This window comes from Pongo abelii, chromosome 16, assembly GCF_028885655.2.
Source record: "Pongo abelii isolate AG06213 chromosome 16, NHGRI_mPonAbe1-v2.0_pri, whole genome shotgun sequence".
Lineage (NCBI taxonomy): Eukaryota > Metazoa > Chordata > Mammalia > Primates > Hominidae > Pongo > Pongo abelii.
The window spans coordinates 18,735,440-18,751,046 of NC_072001.2; the positions used below are offsets into that span (position 1 = coordinate 18,735,440).

A 15,607-nucleotide genomic window follows, 5' to 3' on the forward strand; every position below is an offset into this window, starting at 1 on the left:
TCCCTACAGGCAGTTCATTGGCTGCATGCTTCTTCAAATTGGAGACCACCTCTTCAGGACGGTGCAGGGGGATGGAAAAAGGGAGAGGCAAATGGAAATCAAAGAAAAGCATAGTGGTTATATCAGACCAAATAGATTTCAAGACCAAAACTATAAAAGGAGACCAAAAAAGTCATTATGTAATGATAAAGGGGCCAATTCAGCAAGAGGCTGTAACTATTATAAATATATGTGTATATGCACTCAACACTAGATCACCCAGATACATAAAACAAATATTACAGCTAAAGAGAGAGATAGGCCTTAATACATTAATAGACGGAGGCTTCAACACTCCACTTTCAGCATTGGACAGATCATCCAGACAAAATTAACAAAGAAACATCAAACTTAATCTGCACTGTACACCAAATGGATTTAATAGATATTTCTAGAACATTTCATCTGATGGCTGCAGAATGTACATTGTTCTCTTTAGCACATGGATCATCCTCAAGGTTAGACCATACGTTAGGCCACAAAATAAGTCATTAAAAATTCAAACCTTGATACTAAAAGCAGACAAAGACACATCAAAGAAAGAATACTACAGGCCAGTGTCTCTGATGAATATTGATGTAAATATCCTCAACAAAATACTAGCAAACCAAATTCAGCAATACATTAGAAAGATCATTCATCGTGACCAAGTGGGGTTTATCCCTGGGGTACAAGGATGGTTCAGCGTATGCAAATTAATCGGTGTGATACATCGTGTCAACAGAAGGATAAAAACCATGTGATTATTTCAATTGATGCTGAAAAGGCATTTGATAAAATTCAACATCCTTTCATGATAAAATCTCTTAAAACTGGTTATGGAAGAAACATATCTCAACATAATAAAAGCCATATATGACAGACGCACAGCTAGTATCATACTGAATGGTGAAAAACTGAAAGCCTTTCCTCTAAGATCTGGAACATGACAAGGATGCTCAGTGTGGCCACCGTTATTCAACATAGTACTGGAAGTTCTTGCTAGAGCAGTCAGACAAGAGAAAGAAATAAAAGGCCTTCACATTGGAAAGGAAGAAGTCAAATTATCCTTGTTTGCAGATGATATGATCTTATATTTGGAAAAACCTAAAGACTCCAGAAGAAAATGATTAGATCTGATAAATTCAGTACAGTTGCAGTATACAAAATCAACATAAAAAATCAGTAGCATTTCTGTGTGCCAACAGTAAACAATATGAAAAATAAATTAGAAAAGTAATCCCATTTACGGTAGCCACACATGAAATTAAATGCCTAGGAAGTAACCAAAGAAGATCATTACAAAGATCTCTGTAATGAAAACTCTAAAACGCTGATGAAAGACATTAAAGAGAACACAAAAAATGGAAAAATATTTCATCTTCATGGATTGGAAGAATCAATATTGTTAAAATGTCCATACTACCCAAAGCAATCTACCAATTCAGTGCAATCCCTAGTGAAATACCAATGACATTCTTCACAGAAACAGAAAAAAAAAATCCTAAAATTCATGTTGAACCACAAAAGACCCATAATAGCCGAAGCTCTCGTAATTAAAAAGAAACAAACTGGAGGAATCAGATTACCTGAATTCAAATTATACTACAGAGCTATAGTAACCAAAACAGCATAGTACTAGCATAAAAACAAACACATAGACCAACGGAACAGAATAGAGAATCCAGAAACAAATCCGCACATCTACGGTGAACTCATTTTTAACAAAGGTACCAAGAACATACACTGGGGAAAAGACAGACTCTTCAATAAATGGTGCTGGGAAAACTTGATATTCATATGCAAAAGAATGAAGGTAGATTCCTGTCTTTTGCCATATATAAGTTAAAAAAATTATGTTAAGTATCTTCTCTGATCACAATGGACTATAACTAAAAATCAATAGCAAGGAATTTTGGAAACTCCACCAACACATGGGAATTAAACAATATGCTCCTGAATGACCAACAGGTCAGTGAAGAAATTAAGAATGAAATTAAACAATTTCTTGAAACAAATGGCAATGGCAATACAGCATACGAAACCTGTAGGATGTAGTGAAAGCAGTACTAAGAGGAAAATGAAAAAAGTAGAAAAACTTCAAATAAATAACCTAATGATACATCTTAAAGAACTAGAAAAGAAGGAGCTAACCAAACCCATAATTAGAAGGACAGAAATAATAAAGATCAGAGCAGAAATAAAATGGAGTTGAAATGAAGAAAATAATACAAAAGATCAGTGAAATGAAAAGTTGGTTTTTCTAAAAGATAAATGAAATTGACAAGCCTTCAGGCAGGCTAAGAGAAAAAGAAGACCCAAATAAATCAGAGGTGAAAAAGTAGGTATTACAACTGATATTGCAGAAATTCAAAGGGTCATTAGAGGCTGTGAACAGCTATATGTCAATAACTTGGAAAACCTGGAAGAAATGCATAAGTTTGCAGGCTGGGCGTGGTGGCTCATGCCTGTAATCACAGCACTTTGGGAGGCTGCGGCGGGTGGATCACTTGAGGTCAGGAGTTCGAGACCAGTCTGGCCAACATGGTGAAACTCCATCTCTACTAAAAATCCAAAAATTAACCAGGCATGGTGTTGCATGCCTGTAATTCCAGCCACTTGGAAGGCTGAGGCACGAGAATCACTTGAGCCTGGGAGATGGAGTTTGCAGTGAGCTGAGATCATGTTACTGCACTCCAGCCTGGGTCACAGAGTGAGACTGTGTCTAAAAAAAAAAAAAGAAAAAAAGAAATGGATAATTTCACAGGCACATCCAGCCTTCCAAGTTTGAACCATGAAGAAATCCAGAACCTGAACGTACCAGTAACAGGTAGTGAGATTGAAACTGTAATAATAAAGTCTTCCAGCAAAGAAAAGCCCGGGACCCAATAACTTCACTGCTGAATTTTACCAAACATTGAAAGAAGAACTATTACCAATCCTAGTGAAACTATTCTGAAAAATAGAGGAGGAGGGAATACTTCCAAACGTATTCTAAAAGGCCAGTATTACCCTGATATCAAAACCAGACAAAAACATAATCAAAAAAAAGAAAACAGGCCAGTATCCCAGATGAACATTGATGCAGAAATACCCAAGAAAATACCTGCAAACCGAATTCAACAACACATTAAAAGATCATTCATCATGACCAAAGTGGGGTTTATCCCAGGGATGCCAGGATGTTTCACCATATCCAAATCAATCAGTTTGATACATCATATCAGTAGAATGAAGGATAAAAAACCATATGATCATTTAAATTCATGCTGAAAAGGCATTTGATAAAATTCAACATCCTTTCATGATAAAAACTCGAAAAAACTGGTTATAGAAGGAACACACCTCAACGCAATAAAAGTCATATACAACTGACGCACAGCTAGTATCATACTGAAAGGTGAAAAACTGAAAGCCTTTCCTCTAAGATCCATAACAAGACAAGGATGCCCACTGTCACCACTATTATTCAGTATAATACTGGAAGCCCTTGCTAGAGGAGTCAGATAAGAGACAGAAAGGCCGGGTGCAGTGGCTCACACCTGTAATCCCAGCCCTTTGGGAGGCTGAGGTGAGTGAATCACTTGAGGTCAGGAGTTTGAGACCAGACTGGCCAACATGGTGATATGCTATCTCTACTAAAAATATAAAAATTAGCTAGACGTGGTGGCGGGTGTCTGTTGTCCCAGCTACTTGGGAGGCTGAGGCAGGGAAATCACTTGAACCCCGGAGGTGGAGATTGCAGTGAGCTGAGATTGTGCCGCTATATTCCAGACTGGGCTACAGAGCAAGACTCCATCTCAGAAAAAAAAAAAAAAAAAAAAAAAAAGAAGAAATAAAGGGCATCCAAATTGGAAATGAACAAGCCAAGTTATTCTTGTTTGCAGATGATTGTTATAATTGGAAAAACCTAAAAACTCCACTAAAAAATGATTAGAACTGATAAATTCAGTAAAATTGCAGGATACTAAATTAACATACTAAAATCAGTAGCATTTCTCTCTCTCTCTCTTTTTTTTTTTTTTTGAGATGGAGTCTCACTCTGTGGCCCAGGCTGGAAAGCAATGGCGCAGTCTCGGCTCACTGCAACCTCTGCCTCTTGGGTTCAAGCGATCCTCCTGCCTTAGCCGCCTGAGTAGCTGGGATTACAGGCGCCTGCCATCAGGCCTGGCTAATTTTTGTATTTTTAGTAGAGACGGTTTCACCACATTGGCCAGGCTGCTCTTGAACTCCTGACCTCAGGTGATCTGCCTGCCTCGGCCTCCCAAAGTGCTGGGATTACAGGTATGAGCCACTGTGCCTGGCCAAATCAGTAGCATTTCTATATGTCAACAGTGAACAATATGAAAAATAAATCAAGAAAAATCATTCCATTTATAATAGCTACAAATAAAGTAAAATACATAGGAATAATCCTAACCCAAGAAGTGAAAAGATCTCTACCACGAAAACTGTAAAACATTGATGCAGAAAATTGAAGGAGACACACAAAAAAGGAAAAGATACTCCGTGTTCATGGATTGGAAGAATCAATATTGTTAAAATGTCTGTACTACCCAAAGCAATCTACACGTTCAATGTAATCCCTTTCAAAATACCAATGACATTCTTCACAGAAATAGAAAAAAAAATCCTGAAATTTACATGGAATCACAAAAGAGACAGAATAGCCAAAGCCATCCTGAGCGAAAAACAAAACTGTAGAAATAGCATTACCTGACTTAAAGTTATACTACAATCACTTCCTAGTCTTTTTTGACTTAGATCAAGTGCAAAGTTTGCTAGAAAGGTATACCAAAACAGCATGGTACTGGTATAAAAACAGACACGTAGACCAATGGAACAGAATAGAGAACCCAGAGACAGATCCATACATCTACAGTGAACTCACCTTTGACAGAGGTGCCCGGAGGATATATGAGGGAAAGGATAGCCTCATTGATAAAGGGTGCTGGGAAAATGGGACACCCATATGCAGAAAAATGAAACTGGACCGCTATCTCTCACCATATACAGAAATCACATCAAAATGGAGTAAAGACTTAAACCTAAGACTTCAGACTATGAAAGTGCTAAAAGAAAACATTGGGGAGGCTCTCCAGGACATTGTACTGGGTAATGATTTCTTGAGCAATACTTCGTAAACACAGGCAACCAGAGCTAAAATGGGCAAGTGGGATCACATCGAGTTAAAAAGCTGCACAGCAAAGGAAACAATCAACAAAATGAAGAGACAACCCACAGAATGGGAGAAAATGTTTGCAAACTATCCATCTGACAAGGGATTAATAACCAGAATATATAATTAGCTCAAGCAAGTCTGTAGGAAAAAAATCTAATAATCCAATGAAAATGGGCAAAATATTTGAACAGACATTTCTCAAAAGAAGATATACAAATGACAAACAGGCAATATGAACAGGTGCTGAACATGGTTGATCGTTAGAGAAATGCAAATCAAAACTACAACGAGATATTGTCTCTCCCTAATTAAAATGACTTATATCCAAAAGACAAGAACAAATGCTGGCAAGAATATAGAGAAAAGGGAACCCTTGTGCACTGTTGGTGGGAATGTAAATTAGCACAGCCATTATGGAGATTAGCTTGGAGGTTCCTCAAAAAACTAAAAATAGGACTATCATATGATTCAGCAATCCCACTGCTGGTAGGTATATACCCAGAGGAAAGAATATCAGTATGTTGAAGAAATATGTACACTCTCATGTTTACTGCAGCGCTATTCTCAATAGCCAACATTTGGAAGCAACCTAAGTGTTCCCAGCAGATGAATGGATGAAGAAAATGTGGCATATATACTCAATGGAGTACTATTTAGCCATAAAAAAGAATGGGATACTGTCGTTTGCAACAACATGGATAGAACTGGAGGTCATTATGCTAAGTCAGGAACAGAATGTCATGAGCCAGACCCAGAAAAACAAACTTTGCATGTTCTCACTTATTTGTAGGAGCTAAGCAAATGAAAGTAATTGAACTCATGGAGATAGAGTAGAATGATGGTTATCAGAGACTGGGAAGGATAAAGTGGGGGTGAAGTGCAGATGGTTAATGGGTATAAAAATGGAGTTAGATAGGGCTGGGCACAGTGGTTTACACCTGTGATCCCAGCTCTTTGGGAGGCCGAGGCAGGTGGATCATGAGGTCAGGAGACCCAGACCATCCTGGCCAACATGGTGAACCCCATCTCTACCAAAAATACAAAAATTAGCTGGGTGTGGTGGTGTGAGCCTGTAGTCCCAGCTACTCGGGAGGCTGAGGCAGGAGAATCCCTTGAACCCGGAAGGCAAAGGTTGCAGTGAGCCAAGATCGTGCCACTGCACTCCAGCCTAGTGCCAGAACGAGATCCGTCTCAAAAAAAAAAAAAAAGAGTTAGATAGAATATATAAAATCTAGTACTTGACAGCATTACACGGTGACTACAGTCAATTTATTGTCCATTTAAAAATAACAGTATAATTGGATTATTTGTAATGCAACGGATAAATGCTTTAGGTATTGAGTACTCCATTTACTGTGATGTGATTATTACGCATAGTATGCCTGTGTGAAAATAGCTCATGTAACCCATTTGTATATATACTTACAACTAGTGTGTATCCACAGAAGTTAAAAAAAAAAAAAAAGATGGGCAAACATCTGTGCCTCTTTTGATTAAAAATGGCTTTTTTTTTTTTTTGCCAGACAAGGGAGCTTCTGTCACATACGCAGTTTTCAGAATGGATGCCTTCCCCCAGTGTCTGAAATGCTCCCTTTTCCTGTTGTGGGAAGCCTTTTCTGACTCACAGATGTTAGCAAGCAAAGGCGTTTTTGATTTTGATGCTCACAGATATTATAATTATTATAAATTTAGCCAGGAGTCCCTATCAGTCTTTGAGCAGCTGCTTTTTTTTTTTTTTTTTTTTGAGATAAAGTCTTGCTCTGTCACCCAGGCTGGAGTGCAGTGGCATAGACTTGGCTCACTGCAACCTCCACCTCCTGGGTTCAGGCTCTTCTCCTGCCTCAGCCTCCTGAGTAGCTGGGATTATGGGCACCTGCCACCATGCCCAACTACTTTTTGTATTTTTAGAAGAGGCAGGGTTTCACCATGTTGGCTAGGTTGGTCTCGAACTCCTGACCTCAAGTGATCTGCCCACCTCAGCCTCCCAAAGTGCTAGGATTATAGGCATGAGCAACCGCACCTGGACATTAACAGCTTTTTCTTTGAGGAAACAAGATATTCCAGGCTCATCTTTGTCTGCCCTAGCCCTTGAATCTATTTATTTTCCCAAGAGCCCTAGCATCTTTTATTGGGAAATGGTTCTGAGAAACCAAAATCTGGGTGCGTGCTGTCCGATTGCCTTTGATTCTAGTCCTTTCAAAAAACAGAGTAAGCAAATATATTCAAAAATAAAGTTCATAGCTTTCCAATTTAACTTGTTTTTCAAAATTTCTATGATTTTTTTCCTCTTTTCCACTGGAAACCTTAATTTTTTTTTTTTTTTTTTTTTTTTGAGATGGAGTCTCACTCTGTTTACCCAGGCTGGAGCGCAGTGACATAATCTCGGCTCACTGAAACCTCTGCCTCCTGGGTTCATGCTAGTCTTCTGCTTCAGCCTCCCGAGTGACTGGGATTACAGGCATGCACCAGCACACCCGGCTAATTTTTTATATTTTTAGTAGAGATGGGGTTTCACCGTGTTGGCCTGGCTGGTCATGAACTCCTGACCTCAAGTAATTTACCTGCCTTGGCCTCCCAAATGCTGGGATTACGGGTGTGAGCCACCATGGCCAGCCTAAAACCTTAATTTCTAATAACATTTAATACTTTATCATAAACATGTTTTGTTGTATTTACATTACTTTATTGTGCAACATGAAGTAGTTCTAAAATTGTGACAATATTATCAATACCAATAAATAAAAGATTTTATTTTTCATTATAGTATATTCTATTAATGATATATAGTTCAAAAGTCCCTTGACCTACTTTTCTTTGTATATGCATGGGTTAATTTGCTTGTTGCCAGTTGTAGGTTTTGCTTTTTTATGATTTAATTTTAATTTTTGAGGATGAAAGTCATGTATGTTTCAGAAGTAAAGACTTATAAAGTATACTCACAATGTTGTTGCTTTTTCTGGTCCTGCTGCCTTTGTCCATGTCCCCTCCCCATTTCCCCAAAGGTAGTCATTGGTACTTGCTTTTGGTTTATCTTTTCAGAGCACATGCACGTGTGTGTGTTTGTGTGTCTGTCTTTTTTTTCTTTTTTCTTTTTTTTTTTTGAGACCGAGTCTCGCTCTTGTCACTCAGGCTGAGTGCAGTGGCGCGATCTCAGCTCACTGCAACCTATGCCTCCTGGGTTCAAGCGATTCTCTTGCCTCAACTTCCTGAGTAGCTGGGATTACAGGCACCCGCCACCATGCCTAGCTAATTTTTTTATATTTTTAGTTGGGACGGGGTTTCACCATGTTGGCCAGGCTGGTCTCAAATTCCTGATCCCAGGTGATGTGCCCTGCTCAGCCTCCCAAAGTGCTGGGACTACAAGCATAAGCCACCTCGCCCGACCATGTGTCTTTTTTCTTGTATGTTACATAAGAGGTAGCATAGTATTTACACTATTATGCACCTTTTCATTTATATTTCTTGAATGACTTCCATGAAATGTAAAATGATTAAGTCACTAATTCAGTAAATCATTGATTTTATTACCGAATGATTGAATACATAAGGGGGATTGAGATTTTTTTTCCATATCATTCTTTAAAAATTGCAATGTGAGTGTGAGCACTCTGTAAGCTTATCTCGTTTATCATTGCCAGCTTGTATTCTCAAGAAATGGGCTGTGTGGTCTGTGGAATGAAATGGTTAAAGATGGAGAAATTGTATACACTGGAACTGAATCAACCCAGAATGGAGAGCTCCCTCCTAGAAAAGGTAAGGGACTTTAACTAGTGTTTTTTATTTTGTAAAGACCATTATAAAATGCATTTTATAGAAATTTTGTAATGTGCTATAGGAACAAGAGCTTTGAGCTTAACTCTTTGAAGTTTTGCTTTTTACTTTGGAGATTGTTGTCTAAAATGGTAGTTAATACAAGCTGCCTGGATTTTATTGTTTTATGTGATTTGAAGGCATTTTTATTGCAAAACCATCTTGCTGCATTTGTGGTGTTCTTTGGGGGTGTATTAAACACTTTTTGGAAGCCTTTGGCCTGCAAGGAAATGCCATTGAACGATGTTATTTAGCATTGTAATTTTGAATGCTCAATAATACTATCATTAGGTTGTTCATAACAGTGGCTGTGTTTCAGAGTCCCCATTGAGGTTTAAAAGAAATGGGTGCTTGTATACACCCTAAACTTGTTGAATCTGAAAAGATCCTTGGTTGAGAACCATTGTTGAAATTTGTTGGTCCCCCTACTTGAGAGTCATCAATGTGGATAAAGCTACCAGTTTAGAAAGTATTTATTCTAAGTTGAAATAGCTCAGTTGGGAGAGCGTTAGACTGAAGAAAGTATTTCTTCTTCTTTTTTTTTTTTTTTTTTTTGAGATGGAGTCTTGCTCTGTCACCCAGGCTGGAGTGCAGTGGCATGATTTCGGCTCACTTCAAGTTCCGCCTCCCAGGTTCACGCCATTCTCCTGCCTCAGCCTCCTGAGTAGCTGGAACTACAGGCGCCCGCCACCACGCCCGGCTAATTTTTTGTGTATTTTAGTAGAGATGGGGTTTCACTGTATTAGCCAGGATGGTCTCGATCTCCTGACCTCGTGATCCACCCGCCTCGGCCTCCCAAAGTGCTGGGATTACAGGCATGATCCACCGCACCCAGCAAGTATTTCTTCTTCTTTTGTGGAATGAATTGGAATGGTGTCCACTTGAAAATACATGGGGACCAGGTGCAGTGGATCATGCCTGTAATTCTAGCACTTTGGGAAGGCTGAGGTGGGCAGATCATTTGAGGTTGGGAGTTTGAGACAAGCCTGGCCAACATGGTGAAACCCCATCTCTACTACAAAATACAAAAATTAGCCAGGCATAGTGGTGGGCGCCTGTAATCCCAGCTACTTGGGAGGGCAAGGCAGGAGAATTGCTTGAAGCCAGGAGGTGGAGGTTGCAGTGAGCAGAGATTGTGCTACTGCACTCCAGGCTGGGCGACAGAGTGACACTCCATCTCAAAAAAAAAAAAACAAAAAACACAAAACAAACCATGGGAAAAAGTATTAGTCTCCCTTTTCAGTTTCAGTGTCAAGCAGAGTTACCCGTGTTTTTTTTTAATTTATTTTTTATATTTGTTTGAAAACATTCATACACACACACACAATAACTGACGTGTACAGTGAGTGGCTGCAGACCCACCTCCATGTTCTGCCACTGTATTTGGCTCCACATCCTGCTGTCTGTCCATCCACTGTTTGTCTCATCTAGCTCCTTAGACACTCATGTATGTAATTGATTCTAGTTCAACTTTGTTTTTGACTTTCAGGTAAAATTTATATATAATGAAACGCATCTATTTTGAGTTTACCATTTCACAAGTTTTGACAAATGTAACCTGTGTAACCCACATCTTTATCATGACTCTTGCTCAGAAAGTTCTCTGGTGTCCTGCCCCTTCTTCCCAGAGGCAATAGCTGGCCTGATGTTTCTCCAGCACTGACAAATTGTGCCTGTTCTAGAACTCCATAAATGGAATCATGTAGTCAGGTTCTTCTGTGTCTGGCTTCTTTCACTCTGCGTAGTGCTTTTGATTTTCATCTTTTTTTTTTAAACAACATATTGGGTTTATATTTAATATAGCACTTCTCATCAGGAGGTGTTACTCAGTTAATATAAAGTTTTTTTTTAACATTAAATCTCTTTTCTATGTCAATGTCTGTAGTGTTTTTTTTTTTCCCTTTAACATTAAGTCTTTTCTCCATTTCAGTGTTAGATACACTGAATACATTTTTCTAAATGATTTTTTTTCTTCCCAGAGATAAATGTTTCCCTTTTTAGCTGACTATTGGATATCTAAATACAATATTAACTTGGGAGATGACAGAAGTCTAATAAAATACAGAGAACAGACTCAGTGATTTAGGAGGCAGTGATTACAACTGAACAGTGGTGATTTCCTAGGATTCTGGGCAAAATCCATTTGTGTACCAATTTGTTCCCATTTCATGGAAACAACTCAGAAAGTAAAACTCTCCTACTTACTAATTCTTGGAAACTTTCAGACACCAAAGCTTACATTTAGTTTCAGTAGCACAAAGGTTTTCAGGGTGAGGTTTCATTCATTAGGCCCTTCAAAGTCACATCTGTTCAGTTTTTTCTTTTGTGCGTATACCCGCAAGCAAGTACAAATGCCTGTAATACTGAGAACCACACCTTTAACGAGAGAGCAGTTGCATCACTGGCTTCCACTGCCTTGACAACAGGCAGCACCAAAAGCAGTGACATGAGGACTAAGGACAATTGTGTTGAAACTGAGGTCATGATGTTGGGATCTTGAGGGCTGAATGTTCCAAATAAATGGTATATATATAGAGAATTCTCTCTGACTTGAAATTTTCCCTTTCTGGACCTGTGGATGCTGAGGCTAAGAGTGTCCATATGACAGTGTCTTCCAAGACAGGAATCAGCAACCTTTTTTTTTTTTTATTGTATCAGTAATTCATTCTGTATATTTTTTAAAGTTTTAACCTCTTCTTCCTAGCCCTCCAGTATTTGTTTATAAATTAAAACATTTCCCAAAGTGTTTTCTGTGAAACAATAGTTCTAAAAGGTGCTCTAAGAAAAAAAGCTAAGTACATGGCAAAATCCAAAGTATATGTTTTATTCATTATATTTGATGAATTTTTTTGTTTTTTCCTCTTCAGAGGGAGTCTTGCTCTGTCGCTCAGGCTGGAGTGCAGTGGCATGATTTTGGCTCACTGCAACCACTGCCTCCCGGGTTCAAGCAGTTCTCTGCCTCAGCCTCCTGAGTAGCTAGGATTATAGGCACCCTCCACCATGCCCAGCTAATTGTTGTATTTTTAATAAAGATGGAGTTTCACCATCTTGGTCAGGCTGGTCTTGAACTCCTGACCTCATGATCTGCCCACCTTGGCCTCCCAAAGCGCTGGGATTACAGGCATGAGCCACCATGGCTGGCTCACATTTCATGAATTTTTTTGTCCTTTGTTCTTTTAAAAATCATGGTTAGAAAGCAGAGCGTAATTGTTCTTTATGTAGATCCCAACTGATTCGGGGTGTTAGGGAGATGTTTTGACATTCAATAAATGTTTTTGTTTTCCATTATTAAGGCTATGAATATTTTATCTTATTTTCTGAGACAGGGTCTCAGAATTTGTCAAATGTGTAAAATTTATAGCCAGATGTAGGGTAGGGGTGGCCTACTTTCTCTAAAGGGCCAGATAGTAAATATTTTAAGGCCTCAATGGACCCTATGGTCTCTGTCATAGCCATGGGACCTTGCAGCTGTAGTGCCAAAGTAGCCACAGACAATACTGCGTCAGCGGGCAGGGGACGTTCATTCTGTAAAGTTGATTTATGGACACAAAAGATGAAGTCCTCAGAATGTTTGCAAGTCACAAAACACTGTTTTCCTTTTGATTGTTTTTCAATTATTAAAAAATATAAAATACGGTGGCCGGGCATGGTGGCTCACACCTGTAATCCCAGCACTTTTAGAGGCCGAGGCAGGTGGATCACCTGAGGTCAGGAGTTCGAGACCAGCCTGGCCAACATGGTGAAACCCCATCTCTACTAAAAACAAAAAATTAGCCGGGCATGGTGATGCATTCCTGTAATCCCAGCTCCTCGGAGGCTGAGGCACGAGAATCATTTGAACCTGGGAGAATCGCTTGAACCTGGGAGGCAGAGGTTGTGGTGAGCCAAGACTCTGTCTCAAAACAACAACAAAAGTAAAATACTTTCTCTGCATTCAGACCATACACAAAGAGGCTGTGGGCTGGGTTTGGCCAGTGGGCTGTGGTTAGTGACCACACACACACAACACACACACACACACACACACACAGGGCAGAGTGTGGCATTTAGAGCCAGCACCTGTGTTCTCACCTGAGCTGTGTTCCTGGCTGGGTTCTACTCTGTATTCTGTGACATGAGGTGTCTACCTTGGTAAACTGGACGCTGTTTTAGCTTGCATTCCCACTGGCAATCTGTCACGTTTCTGTTGCTCTGTGTCTTTGTTAGCACTTGATGTTATCAGTGTTTTTCAATTGAGCCATTCTAACAAGTCTAGTGGGATCTCATTGCGGTTTTAATTGCACTTCCGTAATGGCTAACGATGCTGAATATCATGTTCTTCTTTGCCACTCTTGTATCCTCTGTGAAGTTCCTGTTCAGATCTTTTGCACAGAAAAAGCTGTATCATGGAACCAGTAAAATAACCAAGGAGAGGTTGATTAAAGTTCTGTTTATAACCCTAGAAGATTCCTGCCCTAGGGATATGGGATGGCTGAACATAGGACACCGACATTGCACAGATGAAATAGCGGTTTATTAGTCACACATGCTCACAGCCCTGGGGGTGGGGGACACCGCATGCCACATGGGGGCTGCACTTGGGAACAGAGTGAACCACCAGGGGCTGTGGGAGACATATTTTGTAGTAACAGGAGGGTGAGGTGACCTTGCTTCCCATGGGAAGATGTGATTGGCTTGTTTGAATATCTCTGGGCCGGCAGGGATGAGCAGGCTGGGGTCGGGTCTCCATGATAAGGAGGTTGTTTGGCTTTGGGATCTTATACCTGAGAGCAGAGCTCCAGGGAGACCTTGTGGTTAGGCTATTGAGGCCTTCTTGATTTTACCGATCTCAAGGCAGCACATAATATTTGGTCTTAATTTCAGGCCACACAAGACATTCTTCTATATCTACTTTCTGTGGCACTTTTCAAAAGGTTTTGTCCTTAGTGTTTAGCAGCTGATTATGATGTGCCTCGTCATGGCTTCCTTTAGGATATATCTTGTGTGGGCTTTGCACAGATTCTTCAATCTGCCTAGGTTTATGTCATTTGCCGAACCTAGGAAGTTTTCAGCCATTAGTTCTTTGGATATTTTTTTCAGCATTCACCTTTTCTCTGCTGTTATTAACGTGTGGGGTCTGTGCTAATTCTAGGTAGTTAGTTTCAAAATTGAATTGCACTGTGGGACACACAGCTGGGTGTCGCAGAGAACTGGAGAATTGCTTGGTGCAAAATTCCATACATTTGGTGTCAGAAATGTTGTAAACAGAGGAACTGTTTCCTTAGAGATTTTTAGATACTCATTATTTGTAATCTGGATGGGATATCATGTCTTTCACCGACTGAGATACATTTTTCTAATTATGTTGTTTAGATGTTTAGTCACAGCCTTCTGTGATGGAAGGTGTTTAGACTTCAAGGTTCAGGTTATTTCTCTCTTCTCTTCGCTTACTATGTAAGGAGTTTTATGACAGTTGTTTTTGACTGAAACTTTACATTCAGTGGCCTAAAGTCATTTTTCTCAGCTTTTCCTTTTTGTCCCAGTGCTCTTGAATTATGCTATCAGTGACAGTGCCCCTGCATAGCAGTGCTTCCCGGTTGGCAGTGGAGTAGGGCCTTGTAAAGAGTTAAAAGATTTTTGAATTGTACTCCTTTTCTACACCCTCCATTTTCCCATGGGTACGCAAGCACTGGGACTCACTGGATAAAAGCAATTGGTGTGAAATTGAAGTAGGTAAATATCAAAAACTAAGTTTCTCAGTTGTGAAATCTACTAGGAAGTTAATGAAATATCATTTTGGAAGACACACTTTAAATAATTTGATATATTGGTTTCTTTTTTTTTTTTTTCCAGATGGAGTCTTGCTCTGTTTCCCAGGCTGGAGTGTAGTGGTGCCATCTCAGCTCACTGCAAGCTCTGCCTCCCAGGTTCACGCCATGGTCCTGCCTCAGCCTCCCGTGTAGCTGGAACTATAGGCGTCCACCATCATACCTGGCCATTTTTTTGTATTTTTAGTAGAGACAGGGTTTCATCGTGTTAACCAACATGGTCTCCATCTTCTGACCTCGTGATCCACCCACCTCGGCCTCTTAGAGTGCTGGGATCACAGGCGTAAGCCACCACTCCTGGCCGATATATTGGTTTGTTTATGAAAATTATACTGGATCTGTTACAGGTATGATTGATGTATTTTATTTTTAAGTTGTCAAACATTCAGTTAATGATGTGTGTTGTAACTTTTCGGGGAGGGACATTTGCAGAGACTAATGGTATGGCATTCTGAAAAGCGATTACAGATTAAAAAATTTTTAATTCTGCAGATGATAGTGTCGAATCAAGTGGAACAAAGAAAGAAGATCTGGATGACAAAGAGAAAAAAGATGAAACTCCTGCACCTGTATATAGGGCCAAGTCAATTCTGGAGAGCTGGGTATGGAGTAAGCAACCAGGTAATCTTTGATCAGAGATAGAAATTAGTATAGACATTTTGCCTCCAGATCCTCAGGTGGTTTTAGAAATTGGTTCTCTAATTCTGTAGGAGGAGGTTGATACTGGTATAGTCTTACACATCATTGAAACTGGAAAAGATAGCTATTCTTCTGCTTATGTTTTGGATAA

At 39.7% G+C, this 15,607-nt stretch overlaps 1 protein-coding gene across 1 annotated transcript in view; it reads left to right on the forward strand.

Moving 5' to 3' along the window:
- Positions 1–15,607, forward strand: part of LOC134760247 (E3 ubiquitin-protein ligase HERC2-like) — a 40,056-nt gene that overhangs the window by 22,281 nt on the left and 2,168 nt on the right. The window contains exons 8-9 of the mRNA XM_063716511.1: positions 8,839–8,953; positions 15,310–15,419. Coding sequence (XP_063572581.1) covers positions 8,881–8,953; positions 15,310–15,419 — 183 coding nt within the window. The 5' untranslated portion in view covers positions 8,839–8,880. The remainder of the gene's footprint in view (positions 1–8,838; positions 8,954–15,309; positions 15,420–15,607) is intronic.